Raw genomic sequence first — 19,439 nt, 5'->3', positions numbered from 1 at the left:
CTGGGCTGTCTCATCGCTCTGGCAGACCTGCCCGCCGGTTCGTGAGTTGCTCTTGTGGACTTTCCGCTTTCCGCCTCTGAGATGTCTGGGCAATGTTCTTTCGGGGCATCTCAACCCTCTAGAGTCTCCTTGTGTCTGGAAGAGGGGTGGTGAGCCTCTCAGCCCTGAAGTGTATGCAAGCCCTGTCCTCGATCACAGTTCCCTTTGTCCCCTCCATATCCCCCATTCCCCACCCCAATTAGGCTGGGATCAAGTGTCCAGTTGGTCTGCTGTCTTTAACAATAAAGCTGTGGATCGCCTCTGCCATTTGTCTGGGTATTCTATCTCAGTTCGGTAGTTTTTGTTGCAAAAAGTGAGTTCGTGGATGTGGGCAGAACCTTGAATAGTCTCATCTTCCTTCATGACCAACTTTTAATTTATTTTCGCTTGTTTACTGGTTTATTTGTGTTATTTTTGTTTTTGTTATTTTTTCTTTTTTTTTTTCCATTTTTTTTTGTGTTGTTTTGTTTTTTTTATTTTTAAGGTTATTGAATAATGAGGAGGTTATCATTCGGTATCCGTTAAAGACATGTTGGCTATCTTAATATTTTGAACTAGATCGTCATTTTATATTACTGTCAATATTCGCTATTTTTCTTTTTTTATATATATTTTCAAGATATCTTCTGTTCTCTTTTTGTTGTTTGTTTTTTATTTTATTTTTTAATTATTTATGTTTTATTATTATGTTTTGTTTTTTCTGGGGGTACAACGGGTCATGTCTTGCCGTCTCAGGGTAGGTGTCCCTGGGGAGAAAGGTTCCCTTTTCCCACTGTCCAATTTCTTCGGATTGTCTATTTAAGTACATTTTTGAGAGAGTAATGTCCCTTTTTTTTTTTTTTTTTTTTTTATACCTGTAATTTTTGTATAATACTGACAATTTCGGGGTGCTTTAGGGGGAAGAGAAGGGAGTGATCTAGGGGGGGGGGGGGCATGATCGTCTATTGAGTCTCTGTTTACCTCACCCTTCCAAGGATGCATGTCCATGCGGGGTAATTCTCAATGTCAGGGAGCAAGATCATAAGTGGTCAGTACCGAGGGTCGCCTTCTTCATTCCCCGGCTGTATACCACTCCCTGGGTAACTGCTGTAGGTCCGTCGGGATTGCGGTCTGCCATTGTAGATTTTGCGGTGCCTGTATGTCTAGTGCGTGGAGGAAGGCTGTTGCGTCCCCATCAGGCGCCAACGTCTTCGGCCTTCCATTTTTGAAGGCCATGAGCTTAAACGGGTGTCCCCATGCATATTTTATGTTGTGGTTTCTGAGTAAGTCCGTGATCGGCCGCCATTCCTTGCGTCTCTGGAGGGTCTCTGGGGCCAGGTCCTGGAATAAGAGAATTTTAGTCCCCTTATAAGAGACTGGGCCTTCCCTGCTGCACTTCATTATGGCTTCTTTTGTTTGAAAGTTTTGGAAGCGCATTATGACATCTCTCGGCTGTCTAGTGTCCGTTTTCCTGGCGCCTAGGGCTCTATGTACCCGGTCAAGATGCCATAGTTGGTCGGGGATGTTAGGTGCAAGGGGTTTTAAGATTGCTAGCACTATGTCCTGTAGGCTTCCCTCCCCCTCACCTTCAGGTAGGCCTCTCAGCCTAATGTTATTTCGGCGTGAGCGGTTTGCTAGGTCCTCCAGCGCGGCTTCTGCAGCCCGCAGCCTCGTGGTGAGGGAGTTTACCTGGCAGGTAACCTCGTTATGTGCTCTGACGGTGGTCTCCTGCCTCTGTTCCAAGATGGCCGTGCGGTGCCCCAGTGCCGCGATCTCGGCCTTTACTTCTGCCGTGGTCCTATTGATCTCGCCCGCCAGGAAAGATTTTACCTCCAGCAGTTGCGCGATGATCTGGGAGGTGTCCCCTTTCGGTGAGCTGGGGCTCCGTGGGGACTCCGGTCGCACCGGTGCCGACGGGGTCTTAGGGCTGTGTCGGCCGCCATCTTGCTGCTCCGGCTGGGCCGCACGGGAGGCCGCGAACATGTCTGCCACGGACGTACCCGTTTCTGTCAGCTTCTTGTTTAGTTTCCGCTGGATCCTTCTATCCATGCCGGTGCCCAGTGTGAGTTTTTCGGTGTTTTTTTGCTCGTTTGGTAGCTTTTGTGTGCTTTGGGGCCTAATGTCGGCGGGAGCTTAGCTTACATGCGTCCGCTCGGCTTCGTGGTCAGGCCACGCCCCCCTAAAATGCTTTCTTGCAACCACCATGTCTGTGCTAGACATGTGCAATTCGTTTCAGGTCGAATATGAATTCGGACGAATTTTCGGAAAATTCGGACATTCGGGTACTTACGAGTGTCCGAACAGCCGAAGTGCCGAATTACCGAGGTCCCGAAATTCCGAAATTCGTGAATTTCCGAAGTTCCGAAGTTGCTGAAGTTCCGAATTGCCAAAGTTCCGAAGCAAAGTATTGCCTAAGTACTAATATACTTACCCAGGGGAAGAAGAAGAATGTTACACTGTATACAATTTTAAATAAAAAGTATACAAACGTAGCCAGGATTCAGCTGTCAGCATTTGCAACACTTACAACAATCAAGTAACACACATTCATATAATATGTAAGTTACTTGACCAGTCAATGTAATGACAGGAATGAATAAGTAGATAACTCCCTAATTCCCACGGTATTAGGGAGCTATCTACTAAAAGGCTGAAAGACCTAAATTGGTCTTTCAGCCAAATTTACTAATACTAAGTAAAGATTGGTAAATTATGCCCCTACTCGCTATACCGCGAGTAGGGGCATGTCTATTAAACAGTGAGCAGCCAGTGGCTGCTCACTGTAAAAAACAAACAAAAACAAAAAAGTCCCCCCTCCCCCTCCTAACCTGAAAGGGGGACCTATTGCCTTTGGAATTTTCCCATGCTGTGTAATTTGACTCATAACTCACTGATTGGTTACTTAATCCACCAATCAGAGAGTTATGAGTCAAATTACACAGCGTTGGAAAATTCCAAAGAACTTTCCCACGCTGTGTAAAATGATGCAGAGCACTCTGATTGGTGGATTTTAAACCAACCAATCAGAGTGCTGTGACAGGTAAATGTAGAGACTTACCTGTCAGTCTCTTCATTTACCTGTCAGAGCACTCTGATTGGATGGCTTAAACCCACCAATCAGAGAGCTCTGAAATGAATTGCAGGGCGGGGCAAGGCTTTAGTCTGCGCGGAGCCCTCGCCAGGCAGTGGCGTCGCTGGGGGGGGGGCAGAGGGGGCCATGGACCCCCCTACATCATGCTGTGCCCCCCCTTGACCCCCCAAATGCCGGAAACTTGCCCCTCCCCCCTGAAAATAGTGCAGCTGCCATCTGTGGACCTACCCCATTAGGGGCTCGGTTGGGTGCTGTAGCCCTTTGGCAGACCGTGCCCCTTTAAAGTTGCAGGGAGTGCTGGGAGGAAGTAACTGTTACTTCCTCCCAGCTTACAGACCGCACGGGCTGAGAAGACACAGGCTGCAGGCAGCTGGGAGAGAAGTAGGAGGCAGCTGGGAGAGAAGGGGGAGGAGAGAGAGCTCTGCAGCTTCAGACTCCCACCAGGATCAGCCAGACCCATAAAGTCACCTCCCTGCAACCAAAAGGTATGGAAGGGGCAGGGTGGGTGGTTAACATTATGGAAGCTGCAAATTGTGTGTGTGCCAGTTTGTATGTGTAGGTATGTGTACATCTGTGTGTATCTGTGAGTGTCTGTGTGTATCTGTATCTGTGAGTGTCAGTGTGTATGTGTGTCTGTGTGTATCTGTATCTGTGAGTGTCAGTGTGTATCTGTGTGTGTCTGTGTGTTTCTGTATCTGTGAGTGTCAGTGTGTATCTGTGAGTGTATCTGTGAGTGTCAGTGTCAGTGTGTATGTGTGTGTATCTGTGAGTGTCAGTGTGTATGTGTGTATGTGTGTGTATCTGTGAGTGTCAGTGTGTATCTGTATCTGTGAGTGTCAGTGTGTCAGTGTGTGTATCTGTGAGTGTCAGTGTGTATCTGTATCTGTGAGTGTCAGTGTGTATGTGTGAGTGTGTATGTGTGTGTCTCTGTGAGTGTCAGTGTGTATGTGTGTGTGTGTGTGTATGTGTGTTTATCTGTGAGTGTCAGTGTGTATCTATGAGTGTCAGTGTGTATCTGTGTGTGCCTGTGAGTGTCAGTGTGTATCTTTGAGTGTCAGTGTGTATGTGTGTGTATCTGTGAGTGTCAGTGTGTGTCTGTGAGTGTCACTGTGAATGTGTGTGTATCGGTGAGTGTCAGTGTGTATCTTTGAGTGTCAGTGTGTATGTGTGTGTATCTGTGAGTGTCAGTGTGCATCTGTGAGTAGACATACAGACAGACATACATACAGACAGACACACAGACAGACAGACACACAGACAGACATACACACACAGACAGTTATACAGACATACACACACACAGACAGACACACAGACAGACAGACACACAGACAGACATACACACACAGACATACATTCACACAGCTCATTTTCCAGCCACCCTCCTTTTTCTTACCTTGTCTTTACAGGAGGGTGGCTGGCTGGGGCTGATGGGACTGGCAGTCGGCTGGCTCTCCCTTTTCATTGCCAGGCGCGCTTCTCCCGCACGGAGTGAGCTAGGAGCAAGTGACTACTTCCTCCCAGCAGCACTTGCTGCGGCTGCTTTTTTTTTTTTTTAAAGGGGCCCGGTCGCGCTATTATACGGCCACAGCGCTGACCGGGCCCCTGAAGATATGGGGTCCATCGGGTGGCCCTAAGTGCGTGGGCCACACGATGGGCCCCCGATTATTCTAATTTAGGGCCCCCACCCGCCGCTCAGGGTTGGGGGCCGCTGGGGGGGGCAATAGGCCCCCCTTTAGTTTAAAATCCCCCACTCGCGCGTCGCGGGTTGGGGCTCGGGAGGGGGGGACCCTTTAAAAAAAAAAAAAAACCAGTGAGCAGCCACTAAGTAATTTTTACTTAGTATTAGTAAATTTGGCTGAAAGAACAATTTAGGTCTTTCAGCCTTTTGGTAGATAACTCCCTAATACCGTGGGAATTAGGAAGTTATCTACCAAGCGGTTGCAAGAGAAGTTCCGAAGTGCCGAAGTTCCGAAGTGTCGAAGTGCTGAATTGCCGAGGTCCCGAAGTTCCGAAATTACCGAAGTTCCGAAGTCCTGAATTTCGGAATGCCGAACTGAAATTTTTTCCCATGAACATGCCTAGTCTGTGCTATTTTTGGTCAAATTGGTTTACAAAACCATATATGCAGTTTTATAGGATGTGCTGCATATTATAAAAGGGACACTGTAGGCACCCAGACCACTTCAGCCTTGACAGAAGGGGAAGCTATAGTGCCAGGAAAACTAGTTTGTTTTCCTGGCACTGTAGTTTTCCTTAAACCATTATTTTAAAACCACCTTCTTGTGGCCAAATTATAAAATCAGACCACTTAATGCTCATTTGGTCAGTAGTAGCCAATAGCTGCCCTCCAGATGATTCCCATGATGCTGTGCATGTCTATAGGCTTATAGAGAACTCCTACCATAGGCATACACATGGGGTGTGCAAGATGTACCTAGTCACAGTGTAATTCAGGGCCAAATTGTCCTGAGTGTCAGTGTGTATCTGTATCTGTATCTGTGAGTGTCAGTGTGTATGTGTGAGTGTCAGTGTGTATGTGTGTGTATCTGTGAGTGTCAGTGTGTATCTGTATCTGTGAGTGTCAGTGTATCAGTGTGTGTATCTGTGAGTGTCAGTGTGTATCTGTATCTATGAGTGTCAGTGTGTATGTGTGAGTGTCAGTGTGTATGTGTGAGTGTCAGTGTGTATGTGTATGTATCTGTGAGTGTCAGTGTGTATGTGTGAGTGTGTATGTGTGTGTCTCTGTGAGTGTCAGTGTGTATGTGTGTGTGTGTGTGTATGTGTGTTTATCTGTGAGTGTCAGTGTGTATCTATGAGTGTCAGTGTGTATCTGTGTGTGCCTGTGAGTGTCAGTGTGTATCTTTGAGTGTCAGTGTGTATGTGTGTGTATCTGTGAGTGTCAGTGTGTGTCTGTGAGTGTCACTGTGAATGTGTGTGTATCGGTGAGTGTCAGTGTGTATCTTTGAGTGTCAGTGTGTATGTGTGTGTATCTGTGAGTGTCAGTGTGCATCTGTGAGTGTCGGTGTGTATCTGTGAGTATGTGTGCATCTGTGAGTGTCAGTGTGTATCTGTGAGTGTCAGTGTGTATCTGTGAGTGTCAGTGTGTATCTGTGAGTATGTTTGTGTGTTAGTGTGTATCTGTGTGTACCACTGCACTCAGGTTCCGCTTTTCACTCTGGCCCACAGCCTCAGAGTTGTTCTGCATTAGAAAGACACTGCTAGTCCGTCCAACAATACAAGGTAATAGAATATACAGGCAACACTCTGGGTACTGAAGGTGTATTTATTGAAGGGTAGAACACCACATAAAAGTGCAACTTTTCAGCCATAGACGGACTTAAACATGATTAAGGCCCTCTAGGGCCGAAACGTTGCACGTTTGCACTTTTAAGGTGTTCTATACTACATTAAATATATCTTCAGTACCCGTCCAACAATACAAGGTAATAGAATATACAGGCAACACTCCGGGTACTGAAGGTGTATTTATTGAAGCGTAGAACACCACATAAAAGTGCAACTTTTCAGCCCTAGACGGACTTAAACATGATTAAGGCCCTCTAGGGCCGAAACGTTGCACGTTTGCACTTTTAAGGTGTTCTATACTCCAATAAATATATCTTCAGTACCTGGAGTTTTGTCTGTATATTATATTGCCTTGTATCTGTGTGTGTGTATGTCAAGGTATGTGTGTCATTTTATGTATATTTAGGGATGTGTGTGTGTGCATGTGTAGGTATGTGTGTGCAGAGCTGCCACCAGAAATGTTGGGGCCCCTAACTGAGCTCAGGGTCTGGGCCCCTGGGGGCCCGCCTCCAAAACCGCCCACAGAGACCGCCTCCAAATCCCGCCCACAGGAATACACACACAGACACAAACACATTTACTGATACAAAAGGACACATACACACACACACTAATACATACTAACAGACACACATACTGATACGCATATAGGCATACATACTGACACACACATACTGAGACATACACACATATACAGACACACAAGCATACATAGTGATAGACAAACTAACATACATACAGACACACATGCATAAGGACATACAGACACATTCATAATGACATACAAACAGACAATCATACTGACATACACACATTCATAATTACATGCAGACATACATACACTGACATTCATACACACATAATGACATGCATACAGATAGACATACACGCATACAGACATGCATACAGACATGCATACAGACATACATACAGACATACATACATTCATACAGACACTGACATCCATACATACAGACATACATACATTCATACAGACACTGACATCCATACATACACACATTCATAATGACATACAGACATACATTCATACTGGCATACATACACACATTCATAATGACATGCAGACATACATACACACATTCATAATGACATGCAGACATACATACACTGACATTCATACACACAATGACATGCATACAGATAGACATACATGCATATAGACATACAGACATGCATACAGACATACATACAGATATACATACAGACATACATAGTTACATACATACATTCATACAGACACTGACATCCATACATACACACATTCATAATGACATACAGACATACATACACTGACATTCATACATACACACGTTCATAATGACATACAGACATACATACACTGACATTCATACACACATAATGACATGCATACAGATAGACATACATGCATACAGACATACACACAGACAGACAGACAGACACACAAACAGACATACATGCAGACAGACACACACACACACAGACAGACATACACAGACAGACATACAGACACACACACACACACAAACATATATACACACACAGACAGACAGACATACACACACACAGACATACACACACACAGACAGACATACAGACATACACACAGACAGACATACACACACACACACACACAGACTGACAGACACACAGACATACACACATAATGACATGCCTACAGATAGACATACAGACATACATTCATACAGACATACACACAGACAGACAGACACACAGACATACAGACAGACATACATACAGACAGACACACAGACAGACACACAGACAGACATACACACACAGACAGTTATACAGACATACACACACACAGACAAACACACAGACAGACAGACACACAGACAGACATACACACACAGACAGACACACAGACATACATTCACACAGCTCATTTTCCAGCCACCCTCCTTTTTCTTACCTTGTCTTTACAGGAGGGTGGCTGGCTGGGGCTGATGGGACTGGCAGTCGGCTGGCTCTCCCTTTTCATTGCCAGGCGCGCGCTCCTCCCGCACGGAGTGAGCTAGGAGCAAGTGACTACTTCCTCCCAGCAGCACTTGCTGCGGCTGCTTTTTTTTTTTTTTTTAAAGGGGCCCGGTCGCGCTATTATACGGCCACAGCGCTGACCGGGCCCCTGAAGATATGGGGTCCATCGGGTGGCCCTAAGTGCGTGGGCCACACGATGGGCCCCCGATTATTCTAATTTAGGGCCCCCACCCGCCGCTGGGGGGGCAATAGGCCCCCCTTTAGTTTAAAATCCCCCACTCGCGCGTCGCGGGTTGGGGCGCGGGAGGGGGGGACCCTTTAAAAAAAAAAAAAAACAGTGAGCAGCCACTAAGTAATTTTTACTTAGTATTAGTAAATTTGGCTGAAAGAACAATTTAGGTCTTTCAGCCTTTTGGTAGATAACTCCCTAATACCGTGGGAATTAGGGAGTTATCTACCAAGCGGTTGCAAGAGAAGTTCCGAAGTGTCGAAGTGCTGAATTGCCGAGGTCCCGAAGTTCCGAAATTACCGAAGTTCCGAAGTCCTGAATTTCGGAATGCCGAACTGAAATTTTTTCCCATGCACATGCCTAGTCTGTGCTATTTTTGGTCAAATTGGTTTACAAAACCATATATGCCGTTTTATAGGATGTGCTGCATATTATAAAAGGGACACTGTAGGCACCCAGACCACTTCAGCCTTGACAGAAGGGGAAGCTATAGTGCCAGGAAAACTAGTTTGTTTTCCTGGCACTGTAGTTTTCCTTAAACCATTATTTTAAAACCACCTTCTTGTGGCCAAATTATAAAATCAGACCACTTAATGCTCATTTGGTCAGTAGTAGCCAATAGCTGCCCTCCAGATGATTCCCATGATGCTGTGCATGTCTATAGGCTTATAGAGAACTCCTACCATAGGCATACACATGGGGTGTGCAAGATGTACCTAGTCACAGTCTAATTCAGGGCCAAATTGTCCTCCCTTTGTCTCATTTATGTCTTGCTGGGCAGTTTGTGTGAGTTTAGGTTAGCTTTCTATTTCTTTATTTTTTTTTAGAAGAAAAACTCTTTATACTATACCTTGATATCATTAGAGCAAAGATGTGTATATTGGACCTCTTCTTTTAAATTAGAATTTTTAAAGTAAAGTTTAGATGGAACTTTTCTCTGGGTACGCACTCTGTTAGGTGCTGCATATGCGAATGATTTCCACAATGTTTTTACCAGTCTATACGCTGGCAAATAGCCATAAGAGATGTAGTTCATATGAAACTACCTGTTGGCTACCACTGGCTACGGACATGACAGAGTTAATAGGTAGCTGACAAGTCACAGTGAGTCACCTCAAACTATCCTGGAGGATGTAAGTGGGAGGGGAAGAGTGAGGTCATTGCAAGGGCTTTGGTGTGAGATCATACTGGTTGATTAGAGGAGTCAGGTTAGGTGCTATTAAAACTTTTACAAGTTGTGTGTAATTAAAGATGTACTTCAAATGAAAGTTCAACAAAATGTAAAAATTCAATATATGTTCTTTCCCCTTCAAAAGAAAAAAAAAAAAGAAAAAGCAGACAAAGAAAAAATTAAACATTTTTTTTACTTTTTGTTTTATAATTATTGGTAAGTCCAAATATCACCATGTTATCAGAAATTTTACTACTAAATACTGGTTTGTGGGATTGTTAATAATCAAGCCTGGTTTATTTAGAAATGCAGTTAGCAGTTTCAATGATAGTGGACATAGATTTTGGAATCTTATATATGTGGTCTTAACCACTTAAAATAGGATTGTGAAGATTTAACAAGGTAAACTGGAGAACTTTACAATTTTAATAATTTTATCATAAATCATACAATTTTCTTGTTAGTTCTCGGTTTGGGAAATTAACCCCTTGCAGTCTATTTCTACATCACTAATTACCTTGGCATATTAATTTTTTTTGTCATCAATATGCTCAGTGAATGCATGGAGTGTGATGTTAATGAGGGATCATTGAGTGAACACAACTGCAGTGTTCCCCATGAAGGTATAGTGATGTGTTAGTGTGGGGCATCGGTGCTTATCAGAGGAGTGTGTTGTTTGTGATACCTTATTCCTCTACAGTTGTCCCTTAGGGTCCAATACTGTGTTAGTATGAGAACAGTGTGAGTGAGTCTAGCAGCACTAGTAAGATATTGATTTGTGTTAGTGTGAGCTTTGAGAATCCCTTCAGAACCTTGTGTAGCGGCGTGCTAGTGTGAGTTTCCCTCTGGGAAGTGAATGTTGCTTCTAAAGGACTTCCTCAGGGGAGGTAAGATTTCAGTAGATTAGTGTGAATTTACATGTGTATGAATCAGTGCAGCAGGCCATTCACTGGGTGGGTGTAATGTTAGCTAAGTTAGTGACTGAATATGCCTCCCACATTAAGTGTAAGGTTGTATAAATGTGAACCCGGTGAGAAAGTTTGGCAGCTTGACTCTCTCAGCGGATGTTAGGTGTAGTATCTGGACTCACTCAGTGTGAGCTCAGTGATAGGTGTAATATCAGGGTTCACTCAGTGTGCAGTTTGAGTGTGAGCTCAGTGGTAGGTGTAGTATCATGGCTCACTCAGTATGTAGTGTGAGCGTGAGCTCAGTGATAGGTATAGTATCCGGACTCACCCAGTGTGCAATGTGAGTGTGAGCTCAATAATACGTGTAGTATCAGTACTCATTCAGTGTATAGTGGGAGTGGGAGCTCAGTGATAGGTGTAGTATCCGGACTCACCCAGTGTGCAATGTGAGTGTGAGCTCAATAATAGGTGTTGTTACAAACTGCCATTTGTAATTGGCCCTCATGACTATGGCCCCTGGGAGATTGTGCCCCTGAAAACTGGCTTTCTCCCACTTGGTTCAGTAAATGGGGCTTACTGAACCAGGTACCACCCAGGCGGACCACCCAGAAGTGGAAGTGTGCAGGCAATTTACCTCCCAGGCTGGGAGCCTGCTGTAGGTAAATTGCCAACCGCTGGGTGGCCGCAGTTCGTGCAAACCAACCCATGGCGGCGGCCATCTTTGTTCATTCGAACAAGGTCAGCGGTATGTGTAGCCAAATTCATGGAACTGAAATTGGCTACACATTTTGCCGAACACCGCTGACCCTTACCTTCTCCTACACTGAGTTCGGCCACAGGCTGCTCACCTTTTAATAGACATGCCCCTATAGCGAGTAGGGGCATAATTTACTAATACTAAGTAATCTTTACTTAGTATTAGTAAATTTGTCTGAAAGACCAATTTAGGTCTTTCAGCCTTTTAGTAGATAGCTCCCTAATGCTGTGGGAATTAGGGAGTTATCTACTTATTCATTTCTGTCATTACATTGACTGGCTAAGTAACTTACATTTTATATGAATGTATGTTACTTGATTGTTGTAAGTGTTGCAAATGCTTACAGGTGAATCCTGGCTATGTTTGTATACTTTTTATTTAAAATTGTATACAATGTAACATTTTTCTTCTTTCACTGGGTAAGTATATTAGTACTTAGGCAATACTGTGCTTCGGAACTTTGGCACTTCGGCACTTTGACACTTCAGAACTTTGGCACTTCAGCACTTCGACACTTTGGAACTTCGGGACCTCGGCAATTCGGCACTTCAGCAATTCAAACATTCGGAAGTACCCAAATTGCCCGAAATTCGGCCGAATTCATATTCGGACTGAAACGAATTGCACATGTCTACTAGGCGACATGAAAACACGAGTCCTTAGAAAGCGTGGGGTAGGTGCATCATTTATACTAAGCTCAGAGTGCTGTCTGCATAGCATGCTCTTAGTTTGCCAGCCTGCATGATTGGCAGGCAGCCTGACATGCATTTATGCCAGTCTGGCCTTCCAATTCTTTGGGCAGACATGCCCCCTTTTTGGGAATGTTCGCCCCTTTCAGCAGTTCTGGTTTACATAATTTGTGACAGTGGCCCACCATTTTATCCTGCCCATTGACTTCCTGCTTCACTGGACACTGCTGTTAGGAGGTATGGATTTACTTGAAAGATGAAAACCTAAATTAGAGAGAGATTAGCATAGAGTTTTTTTTATAGCTCCCTCCAGCACCATCTCCATCGATACATGACACTTGGGAGGTAGGACTGTTGGTCGATAAGATTCTGTAATTAGGCCCCATCATAATTGTCAGCACCAGGCCCATTGGGCTCTTAATCTGGCCCTGAGCTCAATGATAGGTGTAGTATCCTCAGTGTGAGTATAAGCTCAGTGATAGGAGTAGTTTCAGTGCTCACTCAGTGATAGGAGTAGTATCAGGACTCACTCAATGTGTAGTGTGAGCTCAGTGATAGGTGATGTAGTAGGTGACTCAGTGTGTAATGTGAGCTCAGTGATAGGCGACGTATCAGGGCTCACTCAGTAAGCAGTGTGAGCTCAGTGATAGGAGTAGTATCAGGGCTCACTCAGTGATAGGAGTAGTATCATGGCTCACAAAGTGTGCAGTGTGAGCTCATTAATTGGTATATCACAGCTTACTCAGTGTGGAGTGTGAGCTTAGTTATAGCAGTAGTATCAGGGCTCACTCAGTATGTAGTGTGTGATCAGTAATAATTGTAGTATCAGAGCTCACTCTGTGATAGGAGTAGTATCAGGGCTCATTCAGTGTGAGCTCACTGATAGGCGTAGAATCAGGGCTTCACATTGTGAGCGTGAGCTCAGTATAAGGTGTAGTATGAGGGCTCACTCAGTGTGCAGTGTGAGATCAGAGATAGGGCTAGTATCAGGGCTCACAAAGTGTGCAGTGTGAGCTCAGTGATAGGTGTACTATCAGGGCTCACTCAGTGTGTAGTGTGGGTGTGAGCTCAATGATAGGTGTAGTATCAGGGCTCACTCAGTGTGCGTATAAGCTCAGTGACAGGTGTAGTATCAGGGCTCACTCAGTGTGTAGTGTGTGATCAGTAACAATTGTAGTATCAGAGCTCACTCAGTGATAGGAGTAGTATCAGAGCTCATTCAGTGTGAGCTCACTGAGAGGCGTAGAATCAGGCCTTCACATTGTATGTGTGTGTGAGCTCAGTAAAAGGTGTAGTATGAGGGCTCACTCAGTGTGCAGTGTGAGTGTGAGATCAGAGATAGGACTAGTATCAGGGCTCACGAAGTGTGCAGTGTGAACTCAGTGATAGGTGTACTATAAGGGCTCACTCAGGGTGCAGTGTGAGATCAGTGATAGGTGTAGTATCACAGCTCACTCAGTGTGTAGTGTGGGTGTGAGCTCAATGATAGGTGTAGTATCCTCAGTGTGAGTATAAGCTCAGTGATAGGTGTAGTATCAGGGCTCAATCAGTGATAGTAGTATCAGGGCTCACTCAGCGTGTGAGTGTGACCTCAGTGATAGGAGTAGTTTCAGTGCTCACTCAGTGATAGGAGTAGTACCAGGACTCACTCAATGTGCAGTGTGAGCTCAGTGATAGGTGTTCTATCAGGGTTCACTCAGGGTGCAGTGTGGGTGTGAGCTCAATGATAGGTGTAGTATCAGAGTTCACTCAGTGTGAGTATAAGCTCAGTGATAGGTGTAGTATCAGTGCTCACTCAGTGATAGGAGTAGTATCAGAACTCACTCAATGTGACACTGCAGCTCAGTGATAGGTGTACTATCAGGGCTTACTCAGTGTGTAGTGTGAGCTCAGTGATAGGTGAGTGTGAGCTCAGTGATAGGTGTAGTATCAGCACTTACTGTGTGAGCTCATTATTAGGTTTATCACAGCTCACTCAGTGTGGAGTGTGAGCTTAGTTACAGCAGTAGAATCAGGGCTCACTCAGTTTGTAGTGTGAGATCAGTTATAGGAATAGTTTTAGGGCTCACAAAGTGTGCAGTGTGAGTGTGAGCTCATTGATAAATATAGTAATATGGCTCACTCAGAGTGCAGTGTGAGCTCAGTGATAGGTGCATCTAAGCTCACTCAGTGTATAGTGTGAGCTCAGTGACAGATGTAGTATCAGGGCTCACTCAGTAAGCAGTGTTAACTCAGTGATAGGTGTAGTATCAGGGCTCACTCAGGGTGCAGTGTGGGTGTGAGCTCAATGATAGGTGTAGTATCAGAGTTCACTCAGTGTGAGTATAAGCTCAGTGATAGGTGTAGTATCAGTGCTCACTCAGTGATAGGAGTAGTATCAGAACTCACTCAATGTGCAGTGTGAGCTCAGTGATAGGTGTACTATCAGGGCTTACTCAGTGTGTAGTGTGAGCTCAGTGATAGGTGAGTGTGAGCTCAGTGATAGGTGTACTATCAGGGCTCACTCAGCGTGTAGTGTGAGCTCAATGATAGCTGTAGTATCAGCACTTACTGTGTGAGCTCATTATTAGGTTTATCACAGCTCACTCAGTGTGGAGTGTGAGCTTAGTTACAGCAGTAGAATCAGGGCTCACTCAGTTTGTAGTGTGAGATCAGTTATAGGAATAGTTTTAGGGCTCACTCAGTAATAGATGTAATATCAGTGCTCACTCAGTGACAGATGTAGTATCCGTGCTCACCCAGTGACAGATGTAGTATCAGTGCTTACTCAGTGATAGATGTAGTATCATTGCTTACTCAGTGATAGATGTAGTATCAGTGCTCACTCAGTAATAGTAGTATCAGTGATCACTCAGTGATATGAGTGCTCACTCAGTAATAGATTTAGTATAAGTGCTCTCTCAGTGATAGATGTAGCATCAGTGCTCACTCAGTAATAGATGTAGCATCAGTGCTCACTCAGTGACAGATGTAGTATAAGTGTTCACTCAGTGACAGATGTAGTATCAGTGCTCACTCGATGATAAGAGTAGTATCAGTGCTCAATCAGTAATAGGAGTAGTATCAGTGCTCACTCAGTAATAGGAGTAGTATCAGTGCTCACTCAGTGATAGGAGTAGTATCAGTGCTCACTCAGTGATAGGAGTAGTATAAGTGCTTACTCAGTGATAGGAGTAGTATAAGTGCTCACTCAGTGATAGATATAGTATAAGTGCTCACTCAGTGATAGGAGTAGTATCAGTGCTCACTCAGTGATAGGAGTAGTATCAGTGCTCACTCAGTGATAGATGTAGTACCAGTGCTCACTCAGTGATAGATGTAGCATAAGTGCTCACTCAGTGATAGGAGTAGTATAAGTGCTCACTCAGTGATAGATGTAGTATAAGTGCTCACTCAGTGATAGGAGTAGTATCAGTGCTCACTCAGTGATAGATGTAGTACCAGTGCTCACTCAGTGATAGATGTAGTATAAGTGCTCACTTAGTGATAGATGTAGTATAAGTGCTCACTCAGTGATAGATGTAGTATAAGTGCTCACTCAGTTATAGATGTAGTATAAGTGCTCACTCAGTGATAGATGTAGTATAAGTGCTCACTCAGTGATAAGAGTAGTATAAGTGCTTACTCAGTTATAGATGTAATATAAGTGCTCACTCAGTGATAGATGTAGTATATAGATGTAGTATAAGTGCTCACTCAGTGATAAGAGTAGTATAAGTGCTTACTCAGTTATAGATGTAATATAAGTGCTCACTCAGTGATAGATGTAGTATAAGTGTTGATTCAGTGATATGAGTAGTATCAGTGCTCACTCAGTGATAGATGTAGTATAAGTGCTCACTCAGTGATAGATGTAGTATAAGTGTGCATTCAGTGATAGGAGTAGTATAAGTGCTCACTCGGTGATAGATGTAGTATCAGTGCTCACTCAGTAATAGGAGTAGTATAAGTGCTCACTCAGTGATAGATGTAGTATAAGTGCTCACTCAGTGATAGGAGTAGTATAAGTGCTCACTCAGTGATAGATGTAGTATAAGTGCTCACTCAGTAATAGGAGTATCAGTGCTCACTCAGTGATAGGAGTAGTATAAGTGCTCATTCAGTTATAGATGTAGTATAAGTGTTTACTCAGTTATAGATGTAGCATAAGTGCTCACTCAGTTATAGATGTAGTATAAGTGCTCACTCAGTGATAGATGTAGTATAAGTGCTTACTCAGTAATAGGAGTAGTATAAGTGCTCACTCAGTAATAGGAGTATCAGTGCTCACTCAGTGATAGATGTAGCATAAGTGCTCACTCAGTGATAAGAGTAGTATAAGTGCTTACTCAGTTATAGATGTAGTATCAGTACTTACTCAGTGATAGATGTAGTATCAGTGCTCACTCAGTAATAGTAGTATCCGTGCTCACCCAGTGACAGATGTAGTATCAGTGCTTACTCAGTGATAGATGTAGTATCAGTGCTCACTCAGTGATAGATGTAGTATCAGTGCTCACTCAGTAATAGTAGTATCAGTGATCACTCAGTGATAGATGTAGCACAGTGCTCACTCAGTAATATATGTAGTATCACTGCTCACTCAGTGACAGATGTGGTATCAGTGCCCACTCAGTAATAGGAGTAGTATCAGTGCTCACTCAGTAATAGATTTAGTATAAGTGCTCTCTCAGTGATAGATGTAGCATCAGTGCTCATTCAGTAATAGATGTAGCATCAGTGCTCACTCAGTGACAGATGTAGTATAAGTGTTCACTCAGTGACAGATGTAGTATCAGTGCTCACTCGGTGATAAGAGTAGTATCAGTGCTCACTCAGTAATAGGAGTAGTATCAGTGCTCACTCAGTAATAGGAGTAGTATCAGTGCTCACTCAGTAATAGGAGTAGTATCAGTGCTCACTCAGTAATAGGAGTAGTATAAGTGCTCACTCAGTGATAGATGTAGTATAAGTGCTCACTCAGTGATAGGAGTAGTATAAGTGCTCACTCAGTGATAGATGTAGTATAAGTGCTCACTCAGTAATAGGAGTATCAGTGCTCACTCAGTGATAGGAGTAGTATAAGTGCTCATTCAGTTATAGATGTAGTATAAGTGCTCACTCAGTGATAGATGTAGTATAAGTGCTTACTCACTAATAGGAGTAGTATAAGTGCTCACTCAGTAATAAGAGTATCAGTGCTCACTCAGTGATAGATGTAGCATAAGTGCTCACTCAGTAATACGAGTATCAGTGCTCACTCAGTGATAGATGTAGTATCAGTGCTCACTCAGTGATAGGAGTATCAGTGCTCACTCAGTAATAGATTTAGTATAAGTGCTCTCTCAGTGATAGATGTAGCATTAGTGCTCACTCAGTAATAGATGTAGCATCAGTGCTCACTCAGTAATAGATGTAGCATCAGTGCTCACTCAGTGACAGATGTAGTATAAGTGTTCACTCAGTGACAGATGTAGTATCAGTGCTCACTCAGTGATAAGAGTAGTATCAGTGCTCACTCAGTAATAGGAGTAGTATCAGTGCTCACTCAGTGATAGATGTAGTATCAGTGCTCACTCAGTGATAGGAGTAGTATCGATGCTCACTCAGTGATAGGAGTAGAATCGGTGCTCACTCAGTAATAGTAGTATCAGTGCTCACTCAGTGATAGGAGTAGTATCAGTGCTTACTCAGTGATAGGAGTAGTATAAGTGCTTACTCAGTTATAGATGTAGTATAAGTGCTCACTCAGTGATAGATGTAGTATAAGTGTTCACTCAGTGATAAGAGTAGTATCAGTGCTCACTCAGTGATAGATGTAGCATAAGTGCTCACTCAGTGATAGGAGTAGTATAAGTGCTCACTCAGTGATAGGAGTAGTATAAGTGCTCACTCAGTGATAGGAGTAGTATCAGTGCTCACTCAGTGATAGATGTAGTACCAGTGCTCACTCAGTGATACATGTAGTACAAGTGCTCACTCAGTGATAGGAGTAGTATCAGTGCTCACTCAGTGATAGATGTAGTATAAGTGCTCACTCAGTGATAGGAGTAGTATAAGTGCTCACTCAGTGATAGGAGTAGTATAAGTGCTCACTCAGTGATAGATGTAGTATAAATGCTCACTGAGTAATAGGAGTATCAGTGCTCACTCAGTGATAGATGTAGTATCAGTGCTCACTCAGTGATAGGAGTAGTATAAGTGCTCACTCAGTGATAGGAGTAGTATAAGTGCTTACTCGGTGATAGATGTAGTATCAGTGCTCACTCAGTGATAGTAGTATAAGTGCTCACTCAGTGATAGACGTAGTATAAGTGCTCACTCAGTAATAGGAGTATCGGTGCTCACTCAGTGATAGATGTAGTATAAGTGCTCACTCAGTGATAGGAGTATCAGTGCTCACTCAGTGATAGACGTAGTATAAGTGCTCACTCAGTAATAGGAGTATCAGTGCTCACTCAGTAATAGGAGTATCAGTGCTCACTCAGTGATAGATGTAGTACAAGTGCTCACTCAGTGCTAGGAGTAGTATAAGTGCTCACTCAGTGATAGGAGTAGTATAAGTGCTTACTCGGTGATAGATGTAGTATCAGTGCTCACTCGGTGATAGATGTAGTATCAGTGCTCACTCAGTGATAGTAGTATAAGTGCTCACTCAGTGATAGACGTAGTATAACTGCTCACTCAGTAATAGGAGTATCAGTGCTCATTCAGTGATAGATGTAGTATAAGTGCTCACTCAGTGCTAGGAGTAGTATAAGTGCTCACTCAGTGATAGGAGTAGTATAAGTGCTCACTCAGTGATAGATGTAGTAGAAGTGTTCACTCAGTGATAGCAGTATCAGGGCTCACTAAGGTGTTGATGTCGTGTGAGCTCAGTGAGTGCAGCAGGGTTTCCAGAGTGGGCGTTAGTGTGATTAAGTGAGTGAGTGCAGTAGCCGCAGGGTCCCCTCAGGGGGTGTAGTTTTAGTGTGAGTCCCTCCTTCTCCTCCCCTCCCCTCCAGCCCCCTCCCCCTCTCCATCTGCTGCCTCCCCGGCCGGTGCTCACATTGTACGCTGACCGGGCTCGGGGTGCTGCCCTCGGGATGCCCCCAGACGGTGCCCTGGGGGAGCTCCGCTCTTGTTGGCAGGTGCCAGCCATCGCCCATTTCTGCTCCCTGTTCCGCACCGCCTTCCAGCTGCCCGACTTCGAGATAGAGGTAAGGGTCTCCCGGGGATCGGGGTACCGGGGGAGTGATGGGGTGCAGGTCTCCCCTTTGGGGGCTTTGGGAAAAGTAACTGGGGGTA

At 44.1% G+C, this 19,439-nt stretch overlaps 1 protein-coding gene across 1 annotated transcript in view; it reads left to right on the top strand.

Annotated features, from left to right (window-relative positions):
• The first annotated feature begins 19,200 nt into the window (after positions 1-19,200).
• LOC134602612 (chromatin remodeling regulator CECR2) overlaps positions 19,201-19,439 on the top strand; it is an 80,567-nt gene continuing 80,328 nt past the window's right edge. Inside the window, exon 1 of the mRNA XM_063447648.1 lies at positions 19,201-19,351. Coding sequence (XP_063303718.1) covers positions 19,238-19,351 — 114 coding nt within the window. The 5' untranslated portion in view covers positions 19,201-19,237. The remainder of the gene's footprint in view (positions 19,352-19,439) is intronic.

The sequence above is a fragment of the Pelobates fuscus genome, chromosome 3 (assembly GCF_036172605.1).
Source record: "Pelobates fuscus isolate aPelFus1 chromosome 3, aPelFus1.pri, whole genome shotgun sequence".
Taxonomy (NCBI): domain Eukaryota; kingdom Metazoa; phylum Chordata; class Amphibia; order Anura; family Pelobatidae; genus Pelobates; species Pelobates fuscus.
Note: the sequence above shows the minus strand (reverse complement) of the source record. Positions and strands in the feature narration are given on the sequence as shown.